The sequence below is a fragment of the Leucopleurus acutus genome (assembly GCF_964270905.1).
Source record: "Leucopleurus acutus genome assembly, chromosome: 6".
In the NCBI taxonomy this organism is placed as follows: domain Eukaryota; kingdom Metazoa; phylum Chordata; class Mammalia; order Artiodactyla; family Delphinidae; genus Leucopleurus; species Leucopleurus acutus.
The window spans coordinates 84,388,111-84,415,492 of NC_139149.1; the positions used below are offsets into that span (position 1 = coordinate 84,388,111).

The 27,382-nt window shown below is 37.2% G+C and overlaps 1 protein-coding gene across 1 annotated transcript in view; it reads right to left on the reverse strand.

Annotated features, from left to right (window-relative positions):
* ORC2 (origin recognition complex subunit 2) overlaps window positions 1–27,382 on the reverse strand; it is a 54,029-nt gene that overhangs the window by 18,939 nt on the left and 7,708 nt on the right. Inside the window, exons 5-10 of the mRNA XM_082841375.1 lie at window positions 18,626–18,715; window positions 13,718–13,810; window positions 12,797–12,828; window positions 10,788–10,848; window positions 8,183–8,376; window positions 7,099–7,197 (exon numbers count right to left, since the gene is read on the reverse strand). Of these exons, the coding sequence (XP_082697501.1) occupies window positions 7,099–7,197; window positions 8,183–8,376; window positions 10,788–10,848; window positions 12,797–12,828; window positions 13,718–13,810; window positions 18,626–18,715 (569 nt within the window). The remainder of the gene's footprint in view (window positions 1–7,098; window positions 7,198–8,182; window positions 8,377–10,787; window positions 10,849–12,796; window positions 12,829–13,717; window positions 13,811–18,625; window positions 18,716–27,382) is intronic.

The following is a 27,382-nucleotide window of genomic DNA, read 5'->3' on the forward strand; positions in this document are numbered from 1 at the left end:
ACAATACAATAACTGAAATGAAAAATACACTAGAAGGAATCAATAGCAGAATAACTGAGGCAGAAGAACGGATAAGTGACCTGGAAGACAGAATGGTGGAATTCACTGCTGCAGAACAGAATAAAGAAAAAGAATGAAAAGAAATGAAGACAGCCTAAGAGACCTCTGGGACAACATAAAACACAACAACATTCGCATTATAGGGGTCCCAGAAGGAGAAGAGAGAGAAGAGAGAAAGGATCCGAGAAAATATCTGAAGAGATTATACTCGAAAACTTCCCTAACATGGGAAAGGAAAGAGCCACCCAAGTCCAGGAAGCGCAGAGTCCCATAGAGGATAAACCCAAGGCAAAACACGCTGAGACACACAGTAATCAAACTGGCAAAAATTAAAGACAAAAGAAAAATTATTGAAAGCAGCAAGGGAAAAATGACAAATAATATACAAGGAAAATCCCATAAGGTTAACAGCTGATCTCTCAGCAGAAACTCTACAAGCCAGAAGGGAGTGGCATGATATACTTAATGTGATGAAAGGGAAGAACCTACAACCAACATTACTCTACCCAGCAAAGATCTCATTCAGATTCAACAGAGAAATCAAAAGCTTTACAGACAAGCAAAAGCTAAGAGAATTCAGCACCACCAAACCAGCTCTACAACAAATGCTAAAGGAACTTCTCTAAGTGGGAAACACAAGAGAAGAAAAGGACCTACAAAAACAAACCCAAAATGGTAATAGGAACATACACATCGATAATTATCTTAAACGTGAATGGATTAAATGCTCCAACCAAAAGACACAGACTTGCTGAATGGATACAAAAACAAGACCCATATATACGCTGTCTACAAGAAACCCACTTCAGACCTAGGGACACATTCAGACTGAAAGTGAGTGGATGGAAAAAGATATTCCATGCAAATGGAAATCAAAAGAAAGCTGGAGTAGCAATTCTCGTATCAGACAAAATAGACTTTAAAATAAAAACTGTTACAAGAGATAAGGAAGGACACTACCTAATGATCAAAGGATCAATCCAAAAAGAAGATATAACAATTATAAATGTTTATGCAACCAACACAGGAGAACCTCAATACATAAGGCAAATGCTAACAACCATGAAAGGAGAAATTGACAGTAACACAATAATAGTAGGGGACTTTAACACCCCACTTACACCAATGGACAGATCATCCAAACAGAAAATAAATAAGGAAACACAAGCTTTAAATGACACAATAGACCAGGTAAATTTAATTGATATTTATAGAACATTCCACTTAAAAGTAGCAGAATACACTTTCTTCTAAGTGCACACGGAACATTCTCCAGGACAGATCATATCTTGGGTCACAAATCAAGCCTCAGTAAATTTAAGAAAATTGAAATCATAGCAAGCATCTTTTCTGACAACATTATGAGATTAGAAATCAATTATGGGGAAAAAACCATAAAAAACACAAATACATGGAGGCTAAACAATACATTACTAAATAACCAAGAGATCACTGAAGAAATCAAAGAGGAAATCAGAACGTACCTAGAGACAGGGCTTCCCTGGTGGCACAGTGGTTAAGAATCTGCCTGCCTACGCAGGGGACATGGGTTCGAGCCCTGGTTGGGGAAGATCCCCACATGCCGCGGAGCAACTAAGCCCGTGAGCCACAACTACTGAAGCCTGCATGCCTGGAGTCCGTACTCTGCAACAAGAGAAGCCACCACAATGAGAAGCCCACACACCACAACAAAGAGTAGTCCCTGCTTGCCACAACTAGAGAAAGCCCACGCACAGCAACGAAGATCCAATGCAGCCAAAAATAAATAAATAAAATAAGTAAATTTATTTTTTAAAAAAAAGAAGTACCTAGAGACAAATGACAATGAAAACACGAAGATCCAAAACCTATGGGATGCAGCAAGAGCAGTTCTAAGAGGGAAGTTTATAGCTATACAAGCCTACCTCAAGAAACAAGAAAAATCTCAAATAAACAATCTAACCTTACACCTAAAGGAACTAGAGAAAGAAGAACAAACAAAACCCAAAGTTAGCAGAAGGAAGAAATTATAAAGATCAGAGCAGAAATAAATGAAACAGAAACAAAGAAAGCAATAGCAAACATCAATACAACTAAAAGCTGGTTCTTTGAGAAGATAAACAAAACTGATAAACCATTAGCCAGCCTTATCAAGAAAAAGAGGGAGAGGACTCAAATCAGTAAAATTAGAAATGAAAAAGGAAAGTTACAACAGACACCGCAGAAATACAAAGCATCCTAAGAGACTACTACAAGCAACTCTATGCCAATAAAATGGACAATCTGGAAGAAATGGACAAATTCTTAGAAAGGTATAACCTTCCAAGACTGAACCAGGAAGAAATAGAAAATATGAACAGACCAATCACAAGTAATGAAATTAAAACTGTGATTAAAAATCTTCCAACAAACAAAAGTCCAGGACCAGACGGCTTCCCAGGTGAATTCTATCAAACATTTAGAGAAGAGCTAACACCCATCCTTCTCAAACTCCTCCAAAAAATTGCAGAGGAAGGAACACTCCCAAACTCATTCTACCAGGCCACCATCACCCTGATACCAAAACCAGACAAAGATACTACAAAAAAAGAAAATTACAGACCAATATCACTGATGAATATAGATGCAAAAATCCTGAACAAAATACTAGGAAACAGAATCCAACAACACATTAAAAGGATCATACACCATGATCAAGTGGGATTTATCCCAGGGATGCAAGGATTCTTCAGTATACACAAATCAATCAATGTGACACACCATATTAACAAACTGAAGAACAAAAACCATATGATCATCTCAATAGATGGGCATTTAGGTTGATGCAGCAAAAGCTCTTGACAAAATGTGACAAAATTCAACACCCATTTATGATAAAAAGTCTCCAGAAAGTGGGCAGACAGGGAACCTACCTCAACATAATAAATGCCATATATGACAAACCCACAGCAAACATCATTCTCAATGGTGGAAAACTTAAAGCATTTCCTCTAAGATCAGGAACAAGACAAGGATGTCCACTCTCGCCACTATTATTCAACAGAGTTTTGGAAGTCTGAGCCATGGCAATCAGAGAAGAAAAAAGAAAAGGAATACAAATTGGAAAAGAAGAAGTAAAACTGTCACTGTTTGCAGATGACATGATACTATACACAGAGAATCCTAAAGATGCCACCAGAAAACTACTAGAGCTGATCAATGAATTTGGTAAAGTTGCAGGAAACTAAATTAATGCACAGAAATCTCTTGCACTCCTATACACTAATGATGAAAAATCTGAAAGAAAAAATAAGGAAACACTCCCAATTACCATTGCAACAAAAAGAATAAATACCTAGGAATAAACCTACCTAGGGAGACAAGAGACCTGTATGCAGAAAACTATAAGACACTGTTGAAAGAAATTAAAGATGATACCAACAGATGGAGAGATATACCATGTTCTTGGATTGGAAGAATCAATACTGTGAAAATGACTATACTACCCAAAGCAATCTACAGATTCAATGCAATCCCTATCAAATTACCAATGGCATTTTTCACAGAACTAGAGCAAAAAATCTTAAAATTTGTATGGAGACACAAAAGACCCTGAATAGCCAAAGCAGTCTTGAGGGAATAAAACGGAGCTGGAGGAATCAGACTCCCTCACTTCAGACTATACTACAAAGCTACAGTAGTCAAGACAATATGGTACTGGCACAAAAACAGAAATATAGATCAATGGAACAGGACAGAAAGCCCAGAGTTAAACCCACGCACCTATGGTTAACTCATCTATGACAAAGGAGGCAAGGATATACAGTGGAGAAAAGACAGTCTCTTCAATAACTGGTGCTGGGAAAACTGGACAGCTATGTGTAAAAGAATGAAATTAGAACACTCCCTAACACCATACACAAAAGTAAACTCAAAATGGATTAAAGACCTAAATATAAGACCGGACACTCTAAAACTCTTAGAGGAGGGCTTCCCTGGTGGTGCAGTGGTTGAGAGTCTGCCTGCCGATGCAGGGGACACAGGTTTGTGCCCCAATCGGGAAGATTCCACATGCTGCGGAGCGGCTAGGCCCGTGAGCCATGGTTGCTGAGCCTGCGCATCCGGAGCCTGTGCTCCACAACAGGAGAGGCCACAACAGGAGAGGCCACAACAGTGAGAGGCCTGCGTACCGCAAAAAAAAAAAAAAAAAAACTCTTAAGAGGAAAACATAGGAAGAACACTCTTTGACATAAATCACAGCAAGATCTTTTTTGATCCATCTCCTAGAATAATGGAAATAAAAACAAAAATAAACAAATGGGACCTAATGAAACTTAAAAGTTTTTTCAAAGCAAAGGAAAGTACAAACAAGATGAAAAGACAACCCTCAGAATGGGAGAAAATATTTGCAATCGAATCAACAGACGAAGGATTAATCTCCAAAATATATACACAGCTCATGCAGCTCAATATTAAAAAAAAAACAACCCAATCCAAAAATGGGCAGAAGACCTAAACAGACATTTCTCCAAAGAGAACATACAGATGGCCAAGAAGCACATGAAAAGATGCTCAACATCACTAATTATAAGAGAAACGTAAATCAAAACTACAATGAGGTATCACCTCACACCAGTTAGAATGGTCATCATCAGAATATCTACACACAACAAATGCTGGAGAGGGTGTGGAGAAAAGGGAACCCTCTTGCACTGTTGGTGGGAATGTAAATTGATACAGCCACTATGGAGAACAGTATTCAGGTTCCTTAAAAAACTAAAAGTAGAATTACCATATGACCCAGCAATCTTGACTAATGGGCATATACCCAGAGAAAACCATAATTCAAAAAGACACATGCACCCCAATATTCACTGCAGCACTATTTACAATAGCCAGGTCATGGAAGCAACCTAAATGCCCATCAACAGACAAATGGATAAAGAAGATGTGGTACATATATACAATGGAATATTACTCAGCCATAAAAAGGAACCAAATTGGGTCATTTGTAGAGATGTGGATGAATCTACAGACTGTCATACAAATGAAGTAAGTCAGAAAGAGAAAAGTAAATATCATATATTAACACATATATGTGGAACCTAGAAAAATGGTGCAGATGAATCGGTTTGCAGTGCAGAAATAGAGACACAGATGTAGAGAACAAACACATGGACACCAAGGGGCGAAAGTGGTGGAATGAACTGGGAGATTGGGATTGACATGTATACACTGATGTGTATAAAACTGATGACTAAAAAGAACCTGCTGTACAGAAAAAAAAAATACATGCACTAAGCAGACGTTAGTGCCATCTCTTCCTTGAACAGCTTGGTTTCTTGACACATGTTTTCAGCTAGTCTCTGATCTGAGTTGCAATACCTATGAGACAGGTGGAAAGAAACAAACAAAACAGAAAAAACCAAAAACCCCCAACCACAGCACCACGTCATCCAAGCCATAGAGGTTTACCCTATGGTAAACCTCTCTTCTCTCTTTTCTATAGCTTGAAAACTCTGTCAAAAGCCCTGTATACCTTAGGAAATTGCACTGAATTCCTATTTCAGAAAATAATAAAACCTTGATTCTCTCTGAGTCAATAACAATCTCTTCTTGACTTAAATTATCAAGCCCACTTTCTTTTTTTTTTTTTGGCTCCATGGCTTGTGGGATCTTAGTTCCCTGACCAGGGACTGAACCCATGCCCCTGCAGTGGAAGTGCAGAGTCCTAACCAAGGATCGCCAGGGAAGTCCCTCAAGCCCACTTGCTAATGAAAGATTTTCTTATTCAGATGGTTCTTTGTCCTTTGTTAGTGAGGTATCTGTCAAAGCTCTGAGTCTAACTGTATGCTATTTTTTTATAAAACGAGACACTGGAACAAGAGTATACAGCAACCTTCTTACCTTACTGCAATGGGCAGGCTTTCCATAATAGCAAGAAGCAGAATATCCTCTGCTTTTTGCAAGGTTTTCAACTGAGAGTCAGGTCAGTCTTTGTTTTATGACCAGTGTGAGGTTCAATGAATATGTGGGTTAAATTGGTAACAGAAATTAATGGTACACGCATATCAAAGAAACTAAGACCCTGCACAGGGAACTATATTCAAAATCCTGTGATACATATATACAATGGAATATTATTAAGCCATAAAAAGGAGCGAAACTGAGTTATTTGTTGTGAGGTGGATGGACCTAGAGACTGTCATACAGAGTGAAGTAAGTCAGAAAGAGAAAAACAAATACCGTATGCTAACACATATATATGGAATCTAAAAAAAAAAGAAAAGAAAAAAACAAGAAAATGGTCAGAAGAACCTAGGGACAAGACGGCAATAAAGATGCAGACCTACTAGAGAATGGACTTGAGGATACGGGGAGGGGAAGGGTAAGCTGGGACAAAATGAGAGTGGCATGGACATATATACACTACCAAACATAAAATAGATAGCTAGTGGGAAGCAGCCGCATAGCACAGGGAGATCAGCTCACTGCTTTGTGACTGCCTGGAGGGGTGGGATAGGGAGGGTGGGAGGGAGGGAGATGCAAGAGGGAAGAGATATGGGAACATAAGTATATGTATAACTGATTCACTTTGTTATAAAGCAGAACTGACACACCATTGTAAAGCAATTATACTCTAATAAAGATGTTAAAAAAAGAAAATCCTGTGATAAACCATAATGGAAAAGAATATGAAAAAATATATATACAGGTATAACTGAATCACTTTGCTGTACAGTAGAAATTAATACAACATTGTAAATCAACTATACTTCAATAAATTAAAAAAAGAAACTATGACCCTGATGATTATTATAGATCCTGAAGAAATGATAAATAAGAGAAAAATACGTAATTATACATGTATAATTAGAGTACGTCAAACAATTCTAATCCAGTGAACCAGTTACCATTTACAAAATAAAATATGCAATAGTGATGTCACACTAATTTGTGTTTCATTTGATCAGGATAGTATTCTGTTGTATGCACTTATTCTTCAGATTTGCTGCTTATGTACTATATTTTTCAGCTCACAATAAGAACAATTTACAAGTAACACTCCTTGCAACATACCTGATCCAGTTTAGCCCTCTTTAGTTTCTGCAGTGTTCTATCAGAGGTTAAAACTTTTGAACTGCTGTGGGCTTCAAAATATTCTTCTACTAAGTCACTCTGAAAGTGGACAAAGCAAAGTGAGTTCTTAGTTTCAGATATTTGTTTTATATGAGAACTAGACAGTAATATTAGCATAAACAGGATATGTGAAATTCTTTACTTGGCAGTCAGTATTTTCTTTTTGAAGCAACAACAAAGACTAAGGACCAAGCAAATTTAATTCCAGTAATAAAACTGAGTAACTCTTAGGGTCATAAAAGTTGAAGAAAATGACTAGACTGAAGTAGTCGGCCCAAAAACGATTCCTAAATTCCAACATATAATTCCCGTTTAGACTGGAAAAAAAAAAAGGGTCTTTACAATCAGGACCTTTGTTTTGCCTCACACACTCCTAGCAAATCCTTTAATTAGTACAGTTGAAGGACTGTGGAAATGAGAAAGACATCAACAGCAAGGTAAAAAAAGACTTGCCTACTATTCCAGTAAAATGACTCACCACGTGTTCTACTGATTTGGGGCAGGACTGAGCTCCGTGGTGGTAAGGAAGGAATGGAAAGTCATTCAAGCAGGAGGCTTCCTAGACTGCTCTGAGTCTTTACAGAGCACGCTGGGATAATTAGCCTTTTCTCAGGCCATAATATGTGCAGTGTTCTCCAAACGACCCAACATGGGTCCATAGTCACATCATTTAATACTTACGCTGTTACATCAGCAACGTTACAAAAATGAAACTATATAAAAAGGTATATACTGAGAAGTCTTGCCTCCAATTATCCAATTGAAATTTATTTAAAAGCTCTTTTATTCAACTGAATTGTCACCTTTAGCATATACTATGGTACTGATACATGAATATGGATACAGAGAGGCCAGGATACGAAGTCCAGAAATAGACACAAATATATGCGGGAATTTATGTGAAAGGCTGAGAAAATGTAGAAAAGTGAAGAAAAAAAATTATGTTCATCCTCCCATTTGGATCTCTTAGGTAGCTTATCTTTGAGATATTACTGATTTTTCTTTAAAGTCTCTCTTCACTTACTGTTTTATCTCTTTTCATTTTCTTAGAAGGCGTTTCTTTGCAAACAGGAGCCGAAACTACTCTATTCTGAGCTTGAATCTGTTCGCTCAATATGACTTCATTAGTGTTCTCTTCACATTCCTGTGCAACCCCTTCATCGTCCTCCGAGTTGGAAGCAGAATATTCACTTTCACTGTCAGAATGAAACCTTGGAACTGTGTGGGGAGGAAGCAATTGGGAAAATTGGACAGTTTGACAAAAGAGGCATTCTGGGGTATTAGGAAGAGTGTGGGCTTTGAAGTAAGAGATTGTGCCTTCTGGTTTTGTCATTACTTGCTGATGATTTCACCAGAGCTAGTTATGTAAGTTTTCTGAGCACCAGTTTCCTCACTTATCAAATAAGGCTACCAGTGCCTAATTTAATAAAGCATTGTGAAGATTACATTGAAATGCATGTAAAACAACTAGCAATGCCTAACACAAACGAAATGTGGCAGAAATTGTCAGTCATACGTAATACCATTCTCTTTCCTTCTTCCTTGCTAATAGAATTCATTGTAAAATGTGGCAATGTGCTCCACCCTAAAGGATAATCAGTAATTTAATTGTCTTTTCCTTTGCCAGATACATGCTCTCTCAGCCTCCTTTGCAACTAGAGTTGGCCATGTAAACCTTTAACCAATGAAACTTGAGGGGAAATTTGCTGGAAGCTTCTGGGGAAGATTTTCCTCACTTATGGAAGGAAAGCCCCTTACTTATACCCATAGCTTAAAGCTATGGAAGCCATTTTGCAATATAAAATATCAAAACTAAAGATGAAAAATGTCAGCAGCAAAGCGAAAAGAAGAACCTGTATCCTTCATGACACTGTTGAGTCACTACATCAACCGTGAACTGTGTATCCCTAGACTTCTAATGATGTGAGATACTTCAGTGTCCATGGCTTAAGCCATTGTTATAGAATTTTCCATTGCTGCCTACTGAAAATGCCATCCTAACTGATAGAGCACTCAATAAATGACAGCTACTACTTTAAGTACTACTAATACATACTCACAATCCATCCCATAGTAGATATAAGAATTATATTTTTAAACAAACCATGGCCACCCCCACCACTCTCCAGAAATAATAAAGCTAGTTTTATAATCATAAAGTAAGGATAAAACTTACACTCAACAAAATAAGTATAAAACTACCATAAAAGGTTAACTTCCAAAATATGAATAAAATAATTTTAAGCAAATCACTCTTTATTTTGAAGAGCATATTTCAGAATATCCAGAGTCAGCAAATAACAAATATAGATACTGAAAAAGAAAAAAAAAAAAGGCTTGATTTTGTGGGCATACATAGCTTAGCAGATTCAGATTTGCACTGACTGCTGCCCATGGTAGATGCAAGGGTTAGAAGTGGTAGGAGGTACCAGACAATGTCTTTACCCTATTTACATGAATACATCACACATGTTGATATATTTGTTTGGTGGTGATTGAGAAGGAGAAGGAAGTTCACCTCTTCTCTAAAAAGGATTCTTCTGTGGGGTAAGGAGGAAACTTAAGATGTGGGATGTATTTGACATAAAATAATAATAATCAATTGCATATATCATCTTTTATTGCTTCAGATATCCAATAATTTAGTGTTATAATTTTTATGTTGATTAAAAATGTATTATCAACTCTATACATTGAAAGAAGAAGGGCTACAGGGCATAGATTTAACAATGTTAGCTAATATTATTGTCAAGGGGTCAATCCCAAGAAAGGAGTTGACATCTTTCAGAAATATAAAGGTCAAAAAGTCATTTGCCCCAAAATTAAATATTTAAACCCCAAACCAGAGAGCTCCCTGGCAGTCCAGTGTTTAGGACTCAGCGCTTTCGCTGCCGTGGCCCAGGTTCAACCCTGGGCTGGGGAACTAAGATCCCACAGGCCACATGGTGTGGCCAAAAAGACCCCCCCAAAACATAAAAAAAAACCCAAACCATTTTTAATTTCCCCAAAGGCAGGAACCATGTCTGTTTACTTGGCTTTGTATAGTATTCAGTACCACTGTAAATATTTAAAATTGTTTCAATATATTGATAAAACTTCTAAATAAATCAATAGAACTATTTCTAAAACTGTCTCAGGCAAATAAACTAAAAGGCATGTTATTTTATTGAAGAATTTTAACTGACCTCAATATCCATTGACTATAATGTAAAGACATAGTGCTAAGTGTTATGAGTTAAAATATAAGATATAGTCCTTGCCCTTAAGGAATCTACAGCTTAATTGAAGACATGAACATATCCTTTCTTTCGTGAAAAGAAATAGCAATAAGTAGTTATAATAATAAAAAGTAATAATAGCTAACACCTGTTAAGCACATACCAAGGTCAAGCACTACGCTAAGCACTTTGACATCCTTTATTTCAATTAATCTCAAAATAACTCTGAGGCTGGTACCATTATTATCCCTATTTCGCAAATGAAAAAAATTGAGGCATAGAGAGGTCCCTGTAAGTGGCAGCCCAAAGATAAAATGTAAGCATTCTAAGACTAGAACCTGTATATTTAACCATTATTGCCTGTTTAGATGCTTCTTTTTATAAAAGCTCAGTGTAAAAAGAAATACACACCTATTAGTCTTTTCCTTAGCCCACGAGGTGCTGTTGACAGAAATTCACTTTTATCATTGTTCTGTTTAAAAATAAAAAAGCAATATAGTTTATATAGTCAAATAATAATGATGACATGAAAATTAATGATGTCTCTGAGTGAAAGAAAGGCTAGAAGGAAGAAAAATATTTTGTTTTCAATAGACATTAGAACCAGATGAGCTCCTTCCTAGACCTGGAAGACAACAATATATGAATTTGTTGCGGGGGGAGAGTATGACAACAAAAACGATAAAACGAATTCCGAAGGATTCCTAGAGTGGTTCTAGAAGTTGTATTCCAGACACCTGCGAAGGATGCACTTCTATTATTATGTAAAGAAAAAGCTTATCAGCCTTTGAATCATTCTTCACCCATCAGATTAGCAGAATATTTTTTCTAAAAAAAGGTAATACTGTCCAGGGATGATGAGTAAGCAAGGAAATGGGACTCCTATAGTTACTGCAGTGGGCCTTTGCATGTACGAGCAATTTACTGGTGTTAAAGTAGTCTGTGAGAAGGAGAGAAAAAAAGATTTCTACTTTTTACTTCTGTATTTTAAATTTTTTAAACAGTTTACAGAAGTATAACGCACGTTTTTCTTTTCCTTACAGAATCCTTTAACACCATTCAATTTCTAGCACAATAAAATGCCTACTGGTGTATACGTGATAACTTAACAGTACTGATAAAAAGATAAAGTACCCTGTGTTTTTTTTGGCAATGTGAAAATATGACAAAAAATTTAAGTCTGTTATCTTGTGATAAGTTGTTGGTGCTAGTTACAAATATTATAACAATTTTTATTTGAGATATTAAGAATACTATTATAATAGGTGATCTGATCACCTATTGGGTTTATAAAGTATATCACAGTATATTTCAAACTTCTTTGGTCCAGATCCTTACAATTTTTTTTTACGTTTTGCCACCTTGATCCAGTACACATATGCATATATAACTTAACCAAATTATAATTAAATAATACTTACAAAACAGAAATTTTCTAATTTATTCTATTTCATTTTTTTAAACTGTAGATCATGCCCTACTAAACTGATTTCAAGACTGAGAGTTGAGACAACCTATATCCATATAGCTTAATTATCAGGTCTGAGAATATTTGTGTCAAAATAACCATTTCAGAAAATTCTTGCTCAAAAAGATAAGGCTATAAACTATTAAATAACTTCACTGTTTGCTACAGAAATTTCTGCAAACTAATTTATCTTGACAGTTTGCTCATCTGGGCAACCTATTTTCCCATCAGGACAACAGACTACTTACCAGGGCAAACAGCTAGCTTATCAAACTTTGGTTTACTTACCAAAACTCAATTCAAGACCCTCTCCTCACTGTGTCCACTACTCCTAAAATACCATGCCATGAATTCTGCCTAATACAGATCAGTTCCCCATCTTGATAGATGTGCCTTAAACCCCTCGAGTCCAGATCCCCAAGCCCTATACATATTCTCTCCTGAACTCCCCCTTCTAAGACAGTGCACTAAGACTTGCAGACTGATGTTCTCTTTTATTGTGGTATGTAAATATAATACCACTGATTAACAGGTTTTCTGATGGTCTCTTAGGGAATCAACAAGATCCACTAATGTGATGTGATCCACAACTTGAAAAAGAATGCCAGAAGACCCAACACAGACAAAAATAAATAAATTAAATTAAATTAAAAACAAACAAACAAACAAAACACCCAGGGGTAGTTCTAACACAGAAAAGGCACAACAGGTGGGTCCAGAAGACCTAGCTTCATTTTCCAGCTTTTCTCCTTCCTAGTTTGGTGAACTCAGACAAGTAAGTCACTTCACCTCTCTGAGCCTCAGATTCTTTATCTGTAAGTTAGGTATTTAATTGGCAAATACCTATAAATGATAAAAGTATTATCTAAATTAAAAGATGAAATGGGTATTTTTCATCATGTCTTAACTTTGTAACACTAAGGGTTTTCCTTGTTTTTACTCAATTGCTTACCTTCAACTGAACTTTGTCTGAAGCAGAATGCCCTAAAGAATGAAACAAAAAGCCATTACTTACTACAAATACTTCACTTTCCATAATAGCCTAGTTTCATTAAAAGCAAAGGTGCAGGTTCTACCCAGAAGCCACTACATATTATTGAATTCTCAATTAATTGCATCTCCACTAGAGGCTGAACTGTCACTATTAATTTTATGATTTCTCCTATTAATGACATTTCTGTAGCACTCATGTAACAAGGAAAAATGGAGTCCTTTCCATTGTTCATTATTTTAAAAGTACACTATTTAATCTAGTTAGAATGGGTCATTCAAAAACAACTGTTCCACAGTTCTCCAAACTTCCAGGGCTTTCCTGGTGGTGCAGTGGTTGAGAGTCCGCCTGCCGATGCAGGGGACACGGGTTCGTGCCCCAGTCCAGGAAGATCCCACATGCCGCGGAGCAGCTGGGCCCGTGAACCATGGCTGCTGAGCCTGCGCGTCCAGAGCCTGTGCTCCCCAACGGGAGAGGACACAACAGTGAGAGGCCCGCGTACCGCAAAAAAAAAAAAAAAAAAAAAAAAAAAAACTTCCAAATCCCCAAAACCTTATTTCAAATAGTATTTGCCAAAGCAAATCTTCCACGAACATTTGGCTAACTTAAGCAAATGACAACAGGATTTAAGACTGTTTCTAGCTGGCCCTGTCAATCTGTACAACTTCAACCCACACAGATCTTTTCCCCTTTTACTGATAGCTAAATACGGGTATACTAAAGCACACAGGTTGGGGTATTAACTGCATTTACTAAATGAATTTTCAGAACAGAAAAGAAGAAAATATATAAAAACGCACTTAGACAAGAAAGTAAAGTAAAATATTATAACTTTGAAGCAACTATGAAAACTCTCTTTAAAGAAGTAAAGTGAAATCTTACCCTTGCTACATTGAGGAATGTCTATGGTAATTTCAGGATCACTCTTCAAATTGGATGAAACACTTTTTCTTGGTGTTTTTGCTAGTTCTGAAGCTGTAAACAGACAAAAGAAATATATTAAAAAAAACTTTTAATGGACAACAGTAGATTAAGAGGGGAAATAGCCTTATTTCACTTACATAAATTTAAAAAAAAAAGAAACCTGCTGTTACTAATATCAGAAAGATAAATAAACCTAGCCATATTAAGAGTACTACTGCTTTCACCTTTACTCACCGTCTTCCAAGTCTTCCTTCAGTTATCCACAGGTCTCGCAAAAAAATACAAATAAAGAGCTAACTTTGACCTTGCTGGTTTCTCCAATTATCACACACTCTTCCTCTCTCTTCTCCATTGACAGGTTTATACTCTTTCCATTTCTTTACCATATATATTTGAGGCACATCTCTGCTAACAGTTAAGAAAGAATGGCCAGACAGTGGGATCTAAAATCAACTGAAAACTGTGTATATTTAAAATTATACTTTTAAAGCTCTTAAGTCTCCCATAAAATGTGGTTTATTACTTGTGTCTAAAACTCTAACACATATTAATAATAGAATATGAATAGAAATAGAAAATAGAAATATGAATAGAAAAATATTATTAATAGAATTAATAATAGAATAAGATATAGCACTGAACAGATGACATTTCTTCTTTTATTAATATTTATTTGTTTATTCATTTATTTGGCTGTGCCGGGTCTTAGTTGTGGCATGGGGGATCTTTAGCTGCAGCATGCGAACTCTTAGTTGCAGCATGTACATGGGATCTAGTTCCCTGACCGGGAATCGAACCCAGGACCCCTGCATTGGGAGTGTGGAGTCTTAGCCACTGGACAGGGAAGTCCCAGATGGCATTTCTTCAACTAAGCATCAGATGAAATAGTTGGCTTCTGAACAGAAGGGGCCAGGACTTCCCTGGTGGCGCAGTGGTTAAGAATCTGCCTGCCAATGCAAGGAACATGGGTTTGAGCCCTGGTACGGGAAGATCCCACATGCCACGGAGCAACTAAGCCCATGCACCACAACTGCTGAGTCTGCGCCCTAGAGCCCGTGAGCCACAACTACTGAGCCTGCATGCCATAACTACTGAAGCCCGCGCACCTAGAGCCCGTGCTCCTCAAGAGAAGCACTGCAATGAGAAGCCCGCGAACTGCAACAAAGAGTAGCCCCCGGTCGCCACAACTAGAGAAAGCCTGTGCGCAGCAACAAAGACCCAACACAGCCAAAAATAAATAAATAAATAAATTTATTTTTAAAAAAGGGGGCCATTTAAAATGAAAAATACAATGTTTATCTTTTTTTTTTAAGATGTTGGGGTAGGAATTTATTAATTAATTTATTTTGGCTCTGTTGGGTCTTCATTTCTGTACGAGAGCTTTCTCTAGTATGGCAAGTGGGGGCCACTCTTCATTGCAGTGCGCAGGCCTCTCACTATCGCGGCCTCTCTTGTTGCAGAGCACAGGCTCTAGCGCAGGCTCAGTAGTTGTGGCTCACAGGCCTAGTTGCTCCGTGGCATGCGGGATCCTCCCAGACCAGGGCTTGAACCCGTGTCCCCTGCATTAGCAGGCAGATTCTCAACCACTGCGCCACCAGGGAAGCCCTACAATGTTTATCTTTTTTTTTTTTTTTTTTTTTTTTTTTGCGGTACGCGGGCCTCTCACTGTTGTGGCCTCTCCTATTGCGGAGCACAGGCTCCGGACGCGCAGGCTCAGCGGCCATGGCTCACGGGCCCAGCCGCTCCACGGCACGTGGGATCCTCCCGGACCGGGGCACGAACCCGCGTCCCCTGCATCGGCAGGCGGACTCTCAACCACTGCGCCGCCAGGGGAGCCCTACAATGTTTATCTTTAAAGATGCTCACATTCTCACACTGTGATAGGCATATGGGAATTGAGTCTAACTGAAGGAATAGATTTACATTTCATACACTAAGAACATTGTTCACTGAGAACACTATTTAAATTCTCTTCCATCTTTTTTTTTTTAAAGAGAAAGTATAGTTGAATTTGTGTAAATTAAGCCACTTCACTGACTCAAACTCTTTCTAACCTATTTCACACAGCTTTATCCAATCTTGGAACTGACCCAAGATATTCATGACAGTCCCTACAAGTGCACTGGCTTCTTTTTTCTTAACCTCCTCGATCCTCTGTATCATTCATTAAAGTTTCTTATATCTTTCTTTGAAATTATTCCTCCATCTGGGTTCCATGGTATTAGCCTGGTCCCTGGCTACTGCTGGTAGTTATTCCATCTCAACTTCACTGCCCTCATCCTCCTAAGCATTCTAACCTGCAGGTACCTAAAGCTCAGGCATTGGCCTTCTCTTTACACCAGAAAAATATACCATGTTTGGTAAAGGCTGTTGACCCACAGGATAGGAAAAAAACCTTCACATCAACAAAAAGCCACAAAAGTACAAAGTAACTTAGCTGAGATCATTTTGGTTTTATATTGAAACATAAAAATCCTCTGCTTTTAAATAACTTTAAACTACAAAAGGAGAAAGGAAGAAAAAGGAAGAATTGAAGAGGAAAGGAAACAAGAGACAGTCATCCATGTATGGATATTAATTTCAATAATAAAAAATTGGGGCAAATATTTAATTCATTTGTATTCTATTTCACACAACAACTGGTCTGCAACATATCAGAAATTTTAAAATAAAACTCCTCTTTGCCTAATAATAACTTCTCATCAGGTTATTATCTGATCCTATCTATCCAATCTAGTTTCAATTTCCTTAAATTCATCTTTCTCCAAGCTGGTCAAACTCCTTACTGTCCTTGTCCTTTCTATGTGGTAATTCTACCTTTGCTTTTTCTTTGCATTTACTTACTCATCCTGGACGTGTTCTCTGTGTTTTACAAAGCCTTCCAATCTAACTCTTGCTCTATTTCTAGCCCTATATCTTGGTTAGTCCAATTATATTTAATCATCTTTTATACTCAGAGTAATATATGATTTTCTGACAGATCATAACTTATTTTAAAATATTAAGGCATTCTATTTTATTGATATATTTAGATGTAAACACAATTAGCAAAAATATTTAATAAGTCAAAGAGCGACATAACTAAACACAGGTCCGAACTAAACACAGATTCTGGAAAGTATGATCAGTCTTAAACAATCCAGAAAACTATCTTTTCATGACTATATTTCTTTCAGATGTGATGACAGAAATGCCCATCATAACAATACTTAAGTTCCTCACAGCACATATAGATATGAGACATGTATCATTGCAGTTATGTGCATGTTGACTATCCACTCAGGGAACTTCTACTTGATTACTCCAGTGAGGTTCCATTTTTCTTTTCACTATTAGTTCTTTCTCCAATGCTTCATTGTCGTTAGGGTTTCACTTTGGCCTTGATGTCTATTTGATCTTTCCTCTAGTAATTATATAAGCATTTTCCTCTGGTGTCCCAGAGATCCTACACAGAATTCAGTCATTTTTACAGATCAAAAATTTTTTAATTTCTTTTCTTAAATTATTTTTTATTGAAGTATACTTGATTTAAAGCATTGTGTTAGTTCCAGGTGTATAGCAAAGTGATTCCGTTTTTTTCAGATTCTTTTCCTATATAGGTTATTACAAAATATCATGTATAGTTCCCTGTGCTATACAGTAAGTAGGTCCTTGCTGTTTATCTATTTTCTATATAATAGTGTGTATCTGTTAATCCCAGACTCCTAATTTAAACCTCCCCCCACTTTCCCCTTTGGTAACCATAAGTGTGTTTTCTAGGTCTGTAAGGGTATTTCTGTTTTGTAAATAAGTTCATTTGTATCAAAAACATTTTAGATTTCTTTATGTAGATAATAAACTCTAAGAAACACATCAATTAGTGTAAATTATTGTATGTACCATGTTAGGTTCAAAATTAATGATGCATATAATATTATACCTTTCAGAAAAACTGAATTTTGCAAATGCTTAAATTGTATTATGTTCAGAAACACAGGTCTTATAATTACTTCTTATATGTCCCTCATCAGTGTCAACACTCAACAAGTGTGACATTCATTTGACTTTGAATGTTTAAATGATCACTGACTACAATGACTGCATAAAAATACACCACTTAAGACACATATATAGATGTTCTATAATTATAGATTATAAGTCCTCTTATACAACGACTACATTTTGCCAGGTTGTTAATTATTATTCCCTTGCTCTTAACTTTTTGGTATTCCCAAACTTCCATAAACTTATGGACCTCCTTAATTTTAAAGTGCTTTCACGTGTTATTTCCTTTCCTCAAAGCTTTCAAAACTGATGACCCCTCATGCCGCAGGATCCAATAGTACCACCCGAATTTTTAAAAAGAATTAAATTGCTAGTTTAATTTTAATGTTATATATAATTTATTTAAGTCTAGTTCTCTGAAAATCAGTAATTCACATGTAATTAGTATAAGTGGTAACCGGGGTAAGAAAAATGTTAGAACAGTCCATTTCTAACAATTTTACATAAATAATTTTCTATAATACGAACTCTTTTCTTCTACATACAGTGTAAAACTCTTATTCAATAAATTCAGAATATCTCTGTGTGACTTAAGTCACTTGTTTACATAACAAAAATTTGTTAACAGCCTACGCTAGATGTTGTGGGAAGGAATCTAAGACAGGGTCTCTACTATAACCTTAGAACCTAGCTGAGAACAGAAGACATCTGAGCATGAAAAAAACTAATGACTTTAAGTATGCTTGAAAATAAAATAACATCCCTCATTCATTCTTTTAGTGAATGCAATGGGGTGATAACAGTGGGAAATGTGGTTAAATACACCTTAGAAAAGGTGAATAGTGAAGTCAGAATAGTGAAGAAGTCAGAAAAGCAACATACCTAATTTAGCCATCTTTTCAGGGTGTTTTCTATTTTGAAAAGAATAAACTTTATTCCCACCATCTGTAGCAGAGCCATTTTTCAAGGATTCTGAAAGAAAAATGCAACATACATTTAGGAAAAATGGGTGAGGTTAATTAACAGGAAAAAAAAAAAGAATTTTAACAAAAACTTAGGATTTGTACCCCTCACTGTCTTGCACAAATGTTTAACAATACATATTTATAAATAAGATATTAAAAACACACAGTAGACTATGATACTGTTTACATAAATTTTAAAACACAGAAAACATGTTATTCACAGATACACAAAGATATATAAACAAACACAACAACAATAAAAAGCCCACTAAAGAACACTCCAGACTAGAGGGATATGCATTCAATTCATGATAGAAGTTGCCCCTGAGGAGGGAGGACAAAAGGGACTTTATTAGTTATGCTTCTTTCTTTTTTTTTTTTAATAAATTTATTTATTTTATTTTTGGCTGCGTTGGGTCTTCGTTGCTGCATGCGGGCTTTCTCTAGTTGTGGCGAGCGGGGGCTACTCTTCGTTGTGCTGCGTGGGCTTCTCATTGCAGTGGCTTTTCTTGTTGCGGAGCATGTGCTCTAGGAGTGTGGGCTCAGTAGTTGTGGCTTGTGGGCTCCAGAGCACAGGTTCAGTAGTTGTGGCGTATGGGCTTAGTTGCTCGGCAGCATGTGGGATCTTCCCGGACCAGGGCTCAAACCCACATCCCCTGCATTGGCAGGCGGATTCTTAACCACTGCGCAACCAGGGAAGCCCTGAAGTTGAGATTTAAACAGTTGTTATATGATAGAAGTTCTCTTACTCTCAACTAAGACGCTGACTTAATTTCATTCTTTAATCCTCCCCTTAAATAACAACTGCTACCTACAACATATCGGACACTCATGGCTAGCAGTCTACTTGCTATCACAGTGATTCTCAAAATGTAGTCTGTTAGGGGTGTCACGTAGGGCGTCTCTGAGGTCCCTGAGGCTGAAACCGTTTCATAGTAACACTAAGACAAGATCTGACTTTCTGACCCTCAATCATGAGTGTATGTTGAGGTAATCCAGAAACTACATGATGTGTGGTGACATCACCACCCTGTCAGCTAACAGAATGCATGAGCAGATATGAAAATCCAGCTGTTTTCTATTAAGTCAGACATTAGAGAGATTTGCAAAAATATAAAACTATGCCCTCTTCAATAATTTTTTGAAATAGATATTTTTCATCAAAATACATGTAATTTTTGTTAACATGTAATGGGTTTATTATTGTGCCAAACTTTAAAAAAAATTTTTTTTGGCTGCACTGGGTCTTCATTGCTGCCAGCGGGCTTTCTGTAGTTGCAGTGAGTGGGGGCTACTCTTCGTTGCGGTGCGCAGTTTTCTCATTGTGGTGGCTTCTCTTTGTAGTGGAGCATGGGCTCTAGGCATGTGGGCTACAGCAGTTGCAGCACGTGGGCTCAGTAGTTGTGGCTCGTGGGCTCTAGAGCACAGGCTCAGTAGTTATGATGCACGGGCTTAGTTAACCCGTAGCATGTGGGATCTTCCCAGACGAGGGATCGAACCCACATCCCCTGCACTGGCAGGCAGATTCTTAACCACTGTGATGCCAGGGAAGTCCCCAAACCTTTAATGAGTTTATTAAAGTGCCAAACTTTTCCGAAGTCAGTGTTTGCTCCCTTTATTGCTTAAGAGTTCCCACTGGTGTGTATATGCACGACCACTTGGTATTACCTAAACTCCTTAATCTTTGCCAATCTAGTGGGTACAAAATGAATCTCACACGGAAAGGCATTTTAATTTCCTTTCCCTAGTCACTAATGAAGCTTAACACCTTTTTACGGGTTTCTTATTTCCAGAAAAAGAAATATCTTCTCTATCCTGTGTCTTGTCTTTTCACTTCTTGATAATGTCATTCAATGAAGAGAAGTACTGGATTTTTAAAAAACAGACTATTTTTTAGAGCAGTTTTAGGTTCAGAACCAACTCAAGTGGAAGGTACAGAGATTTCCCATGTATCTCCTGCCCTACATATCCACAGCCTCCCCCCATTAACAATATCTCACACCAGATGGTACATTTGTGAAAAAAACAAACAAAATGAATAAATTCAAAAACAAAAAAAACAGAGTGGTACATTTGTTGGAATCAATGAACCTCTGTTGACACTTCATTATCACCCAGAGTCCATAGTTTACATTACGGTTTACTCTTGCTGCTGTACATTCTATAGGTTTTGACAAAAGTACGGTAACATGTATCCATCATTATAGTATCATACAGAATGGACTCACTGCCTTAAAAATCCTCTGTACTCCATCTATTCATCCCTTCCTTACTCCTGACCCTTGGCAACCAATGTCTTCTTTTACTGTCTGTATAGTTTTGCCTTTTCCAGAATGTCATAGAGTTGGAATCATACAGTATGTAGCCTTTTCAGATTGACTTCTTTCATTTAGCAATATGCATTTAAGGCTCCTCCATATCTTTTCATAGACTGATAACTTATTATTTTTTTAGCATTGAATAATATCCCACTGCATGGATGTATCAGTTTATTTATCCTTGGTTGACTTCTTGGTTGCTTCTAAGCCTTGGCAATTATGAACAAAGCTGCTACAAACAACTGTGTGTGCAGGTTTTTGGGTGGACAAAAGATTTCAACTCATTTGAGTAAATATGAAGGAACACAACTGCTAGGTCACATGGTAAGAATATGTTTAGTTTGTAATAAACTGCCAAACTGTCTTCCAAGGAGCTGTACCATTTTGCATTCCCACTAGTAGTAAATGGGTTCTTGTTACTCCACATCTCTGTCAGCATTTGGTGTTGTCAATATTTTGGATTTTGGCCATTCTTTTTTTTTTTTAATATTTTGTTTTTTTGATGTGGACAATTTTTTTTAGTCTTTATTGAATTTGTTACAATATTGCTTCTGTTTTCTGTTTTGGTTTTCTGGCTGTGAGCCATGTGGGATCTTAGCTCCCCGACCAGGGATCAAACCTGTACCCCCCACATTGGAAGGTGAAGTCTTAGCCACTAGACCACCAGGGAAGTCCTGGATTTTGGCCATTCTAATAGATGTGTAGTGGTATCCCACTGTTGTCTGAATTTGCAATTCCTTAATGACATATAATGTTGAACATCTTTTCATATGCTTACCTGCCATCTGGGTATCTTCTTTGGTGAGATGTCCAGGTCCTTTGCTCATTTTTTAATCAGGTTGTTCGTTTTCTTATTGTTGAGCTTTAAGAGCTCTTTGTATATTTTGGGTAACCGTTCTTTAATAGATATGTCTTTTGCTATATTTTCTCCTAGCTGTGGTTTGTCTTCTTGAGAAGTTCTGAATTTTAATTAGTTTAATTTGTCAATCTTTTCTTTTGATTACACATTTTTAAAGAAATTCTTCTATAAGACCAAAGCCATATTCTCCTATATTTTTTTGTAAAAGCATTTATAATTTGCTTTTCATGTGTATATCTTTAATTAAGGTAATTAAGTTGTTTATGATGGCAGCTAGGAATCCAATTTCTTTTTCTTTTTCTTTTTTTGCAGTACATGGGCCTCTCACTGTTGAGGCCTCTCCCGTTGTGGAGCACAGGTTCCGGACGCACAGGCTCAGCGGCCACGGCTCACGGGCCTACCCGCTCCACGGCATGTGGGATCTTCCCGGACCAGGGCACGAACCCGTGTCCCCTGCATCGGGTCCCCCTGCAGGCGGACTCTCAACCACTGCACCACCAGGGAAGCCCCCAATTTCTTTTTTTCATAAGGATAGGCGGACTCTCAACCACTGCACCACCAGGGAAGCCCCCAATTTCTTTTTTTCATAAGGATAGTCAATTGTTCCAACACCATTTATTGACCAGTTCATCCTTAGCCTAGTGATCTCCAATGCTACCTCTATCATATATCTATAATATGCACATATGGATAAGTCTGTTTATGGAGAACTTGTTACTATAATTATGTAAATTAAATGTCTGGCACATAGACAAAATATGAATAAAAAATATCAAGTAGTTTCTATGTAAACTAAATTAAATGCTTTAGAAAGACTTGATAAAAGTTATTAACTAAAAGAACTGATTTCAAATTAGGTATGGATGAGAAACCATAAAAGATTTAAGAAAAAAACTGAAAAACATAAAAGCACACTACATTCAGACTGCATCAGAAGTGTCTTTAAATGATCAATCTAATGGAAGGAAATAAAACTTGAAATCCTAGATAATACATTATGGATATGCTATCTAAAAATACCCAAAACCAAAAGGTGCTGCTGTTCTTCAACCAGCTGACTGGCAAATGTATATTTAAAGAAAAGACAATGATACATAAATATCTACATATATGTTTATATGTAAAACAAAATGTTTAGAGTATATAATTATTTTTATGATTTCCTTGTTCTGATATTTTGATAAATTGACCAATTAACAATGGCTCTAATCACACTGGCCAACAGGGATTTAGTATAATATATAAATAAAACTTTTTAATAGTTTTAAAATTACTCAAAATAGACAATACCAAAATAACTATGAACATACAATTCACAGAAGTTAAAATGGCTAATAAATAAAAGAAAAAATGTTTAATGCTGATGAGGGATCTTAATACTAGTTGATACAATCTTCCTAGAAAGTAATTTAGCAATATGTAAGCCATATAAAGTTCATATACTTTTTTTTTAAAATTAAGTTCATATACTTTCACCAGTAATTCTATTTGAGGAATCTCTGATGAAAAAAATAAGACATCTGAACAAAGATTTATGTTCAAGGGTAATCACTATGCATTAGTTATAATAATAAAAACTTAGAAATAATTCAGAAGTCTAACAGAGGAAACTATGTATTATTTATAGGTTAGAATATATTATTATTCAGTTACTAGAGTTTTCTTTGTCCAGAGAATAATCTCTAAGAATTTAACAATATGTTAAATTTAGAAAGAAATACTACTACTACGTCACACGCATTGGGATGGCTATTATTAAAAAAAAAAAACATGTGTTGGTGAGAATGTGGAGAAACTGGAACCCTTGTGCATTGTTGGTGGAAATGCAAAATGATGTAGTTGCTATGGAAAACAGTATGGTGGTTCCTCAAAAAATTAAAAATAGAATTACCATATGATCCAGCAATTCCACTTCTGGGAATATTCCCAAAAGAATTCAAATCAAGATCTCACAGAGATATTTGTACACCCATGTTCCTAGTAGCATTATTACACTGTACAGCAAAGTGAATCAGCTATACATATACACATAGCCCCTCTTTTTTGGATTTCCTTCCCATTTAGGTCACCACAGAGCACTGAGTAGAGTTCCCTCTGCTATACAGTATGCTCTCATTAGTTATCTATTTTATACATAGTATCAATAGTGTATATATGTCAATCCCAATCTCCCAATTCATCCCATCCCCCCCACTTTCCCCCTTGGTATCCATGTTTGTTCTCTACATTTGTGTCTCTATTTCTGCTTTGCAAATAAGATCATCCTAGTAGCATTATTCACAATAGCCAAAAGGCTGAAGCAACCCAAATGTCCATCAACCAATAAATATACAAAATGTGGTATATACATACAATGCAATATTACTCAAAAAAAAAAAAACAGGAAGTAAACTGACACTTGCTAAACATGTATGAACCTTGAGGACATTATGCTAAGTGAAATAAGGCAAACACAAAAAGACAAATAGTGTACAATTCCACTTATATGAGGTACCTAGAGTAGTCAAATTCATAGAGTCAAAGGAAGTAGAATGGTGGCTTTCCAGGGGCTGGGGGAAGGGGGGACTGGGCAGTTGTTTAATTGAGTACAGAATTTCAGTTTTGTAAGATGAAAAGAGTTCTAGAGATCGGTTGTAAAATAATGTGAATATACTTAATACTGAACTATATACTTAAAAATGGTTAAGATGGTAAATTTTATATTAATGTATATCTTACCACAATATTTTTTACCACAATTTTAAAAAATAGATTTTTAATTTAACCACAATTAAAAATCTGACATCATCCTTAAGTTCAAAAATGGAACTCTGAATAAGGCTAAGTTAAAAATACTATGGATTGGGACTTTCCTGGTGGCACAGTGGTTAAGAATCCTCCTGCCAATGCAGGGGACACAGGTTCGAGCACTAGTCTGGGACAATCCCACATACCGCAGAGCAACTAAGCCTGTGGGCCATAACTACTGAGCCTGCACTCTAGAGCCCACGAGCCACAACTACTGAAGCCCACACGCCTAGAGCCCATGCTCCGTAAAAAGAGAAGCCACCGCAATGACAAGTCCGCACACCACAAGGAAGAGTAGCCCCTGCTCACCACAACTAGAGAAAGCCCACACACAGCAACGAAGACCCAAGGCAGCCAAAAATAAATAAATAAAATTTTAAAAATACTACGGATGGACCACATATTTGTCTCAGAATTTTCTAACAGCCAACTTATAATCAATTAAAGAATTATTCTGTTCATAAAATTGAAAAACAAATCAATTGTTTAAGAGAAGCATCAATAAGACAAATTGCTCTTGAGGACACCTGTCTGATTGTTTGGGGGAGATCTTTCAGAAAACATTCTGTTTAATGCCTGAGATCACCTAGCACCTCCATGCAATGATTTTTCACCAGAGTGGATGGATTAATAGCATATAAGAGTTATGCCAGGTATGTCAAGATATGTGTTGCTTTTAAGAAGCAGCTTATACTTCAATAGTAAGTAAAGGGATTGATTAATAAAGTATTTAAAGGTCCTTGTTGAAAAGTTTTTTCCTTTTAAATATTCCTTAAGATTCTTTGTGAAATGTCTGTGTTTTAAAAGTAATGCTTAACAAGACTTCCCTGGTGTTCCAGTGGTTAAGACTCAGTTCTTCCACTGCAGGGGACACAGGTTCGATCCCTGGTTGGAGAACTAAGTAAGATGTGTGGCCAAAAAAAAAAAAAAATCCTTACTGTCTTCTGTTTGTAATTAAGGATTAGGCAGAAGCTTATTGTTCAGTATCTCAAATAAAGTTAAGCAAGATGGTAATAGATGTCACCTTTTCTTCCCTAAAGAAACATTAAAAGAAAACTCTCCTTCCTACACCTTATCTGAAACACCACTCTCCACCCCTATACACATTGTGGCAAATAAGAAAAAACAAAACAAAATAGGAAAAGTCATGTTTGCAAGACTTAACTGTAAGTTACGGGCTCCTCTGTCGTACATGCCAATTGGCAAATGAACAGCCCCACTTCCTGCACTCGAGACAAACTTATGTGTGTGCATGTATGTGCAGACAGACAGATACACACCAAACTGTCAACAGGTCCATGTTCTTTTTTTTAAAATTAATTAATTAATTAATTTATCTTTGGCTGTGTTGGGTCTTCTTTGCTGCGCATGGGCTTTCTCTAGTTGCGGCGAGCGGAGGCTACTCCTCCTTGCAGTGAGTGGGCTTCTCACTGTTGTGGCTTCTCTTGTTGCAGAGCACGGGCTCTAGGCATGCAGGCTTCAATAGTTGTGGTGCACGGGCTCAGTAGTTGTGGCTCGCCAGCTCTAGAGTGCAGGCTCAGTAGTTGTGGCGCACGGCCTTAGTCGCTCCACGGCATGTGGGATCTTCCTGGATTGGGCTCAAACCCGTGTCCCCTGCATTAGCAGGCAGATTCTCTTTTTTTCAGTTTACTTTTTTTTTTGATGGGAGTATAATTGCTTTACAATGTTGTGTTAGTTTCTGCTGTACAACAAAGTGGATCAGCTCTATGTATACATATATCCCCTCCCTCTTGGACCTCCCTCCCACCCCCACCCCACCCCCAATCCCACCCATCTAGGTCATCACAGAGCACTGAGCTGAGTCCCTGTGCTATACAGCAGGCTCCCACTAGCTATCTATTTTATGCGTGGTAGTGTATATATGTCAATCCTAATCTCCCAATTCATCCCACCCTCCTCTTCCCCTCTGTGTCTACATGTCCGTTCTCTACATCTGCGTCTCTATTCCTGCCCTGCAAATAGGTTCATCTGTACCATTTTTCTAGATTCCACATATATGCGTTAATATACGATATTTGTTTTTGTCTTTCTGACTTACTTCACTCTGTATGACAGACACTATGAACTTTTAAGAGACCACAGGTTAAACAACCACAAAAACAGCTTGGCCTTATCCAGTAAAGTTGAAGACACCCATATCTTATGACCCTGAAATTCCACTACTTGGGATATATTCTAGAAAAACTAGTACATGTGTATACCAGGATAGATGTATATTCATAGCAACATTGTTCCTGATAGCTAAATGGCAGGTGGATTCTTAACCACTGCGCCACCAGGTAAGTCCCAGGTCCATGTTCTTACAGCATGCATTCTCAACAGGAATAATACTGCTCCTGATGCAACGGAAATGGCTCTTGGTGGGAGGAGGGGGAGTGTGGAAAACATCTTAGATATTGCAATGGTCTGTTGCCCTCCAAAGAATCTTAGTACATAAAGAGATATACAGCATATATGTAGTATTAAAATTTCATGGGTTGGGGGTGATAAGGAGAAAAAGTCTAGAAAGGTTCCTTAGGGGTTAATAATTTTTAAAGGGTTGAGAAATACAGCTTTAAAGCAAAGTTCCCCAACCAGTGTGCAGAAATTAAAGACATGGGTTACAGGTGTGCTGCGTATTGATCCTCTCAGGCCTCTGAGGATGCAGTCAGGGCCTGCAGAGGGGGTGGGAACAGGGGTCAGAAGCCCA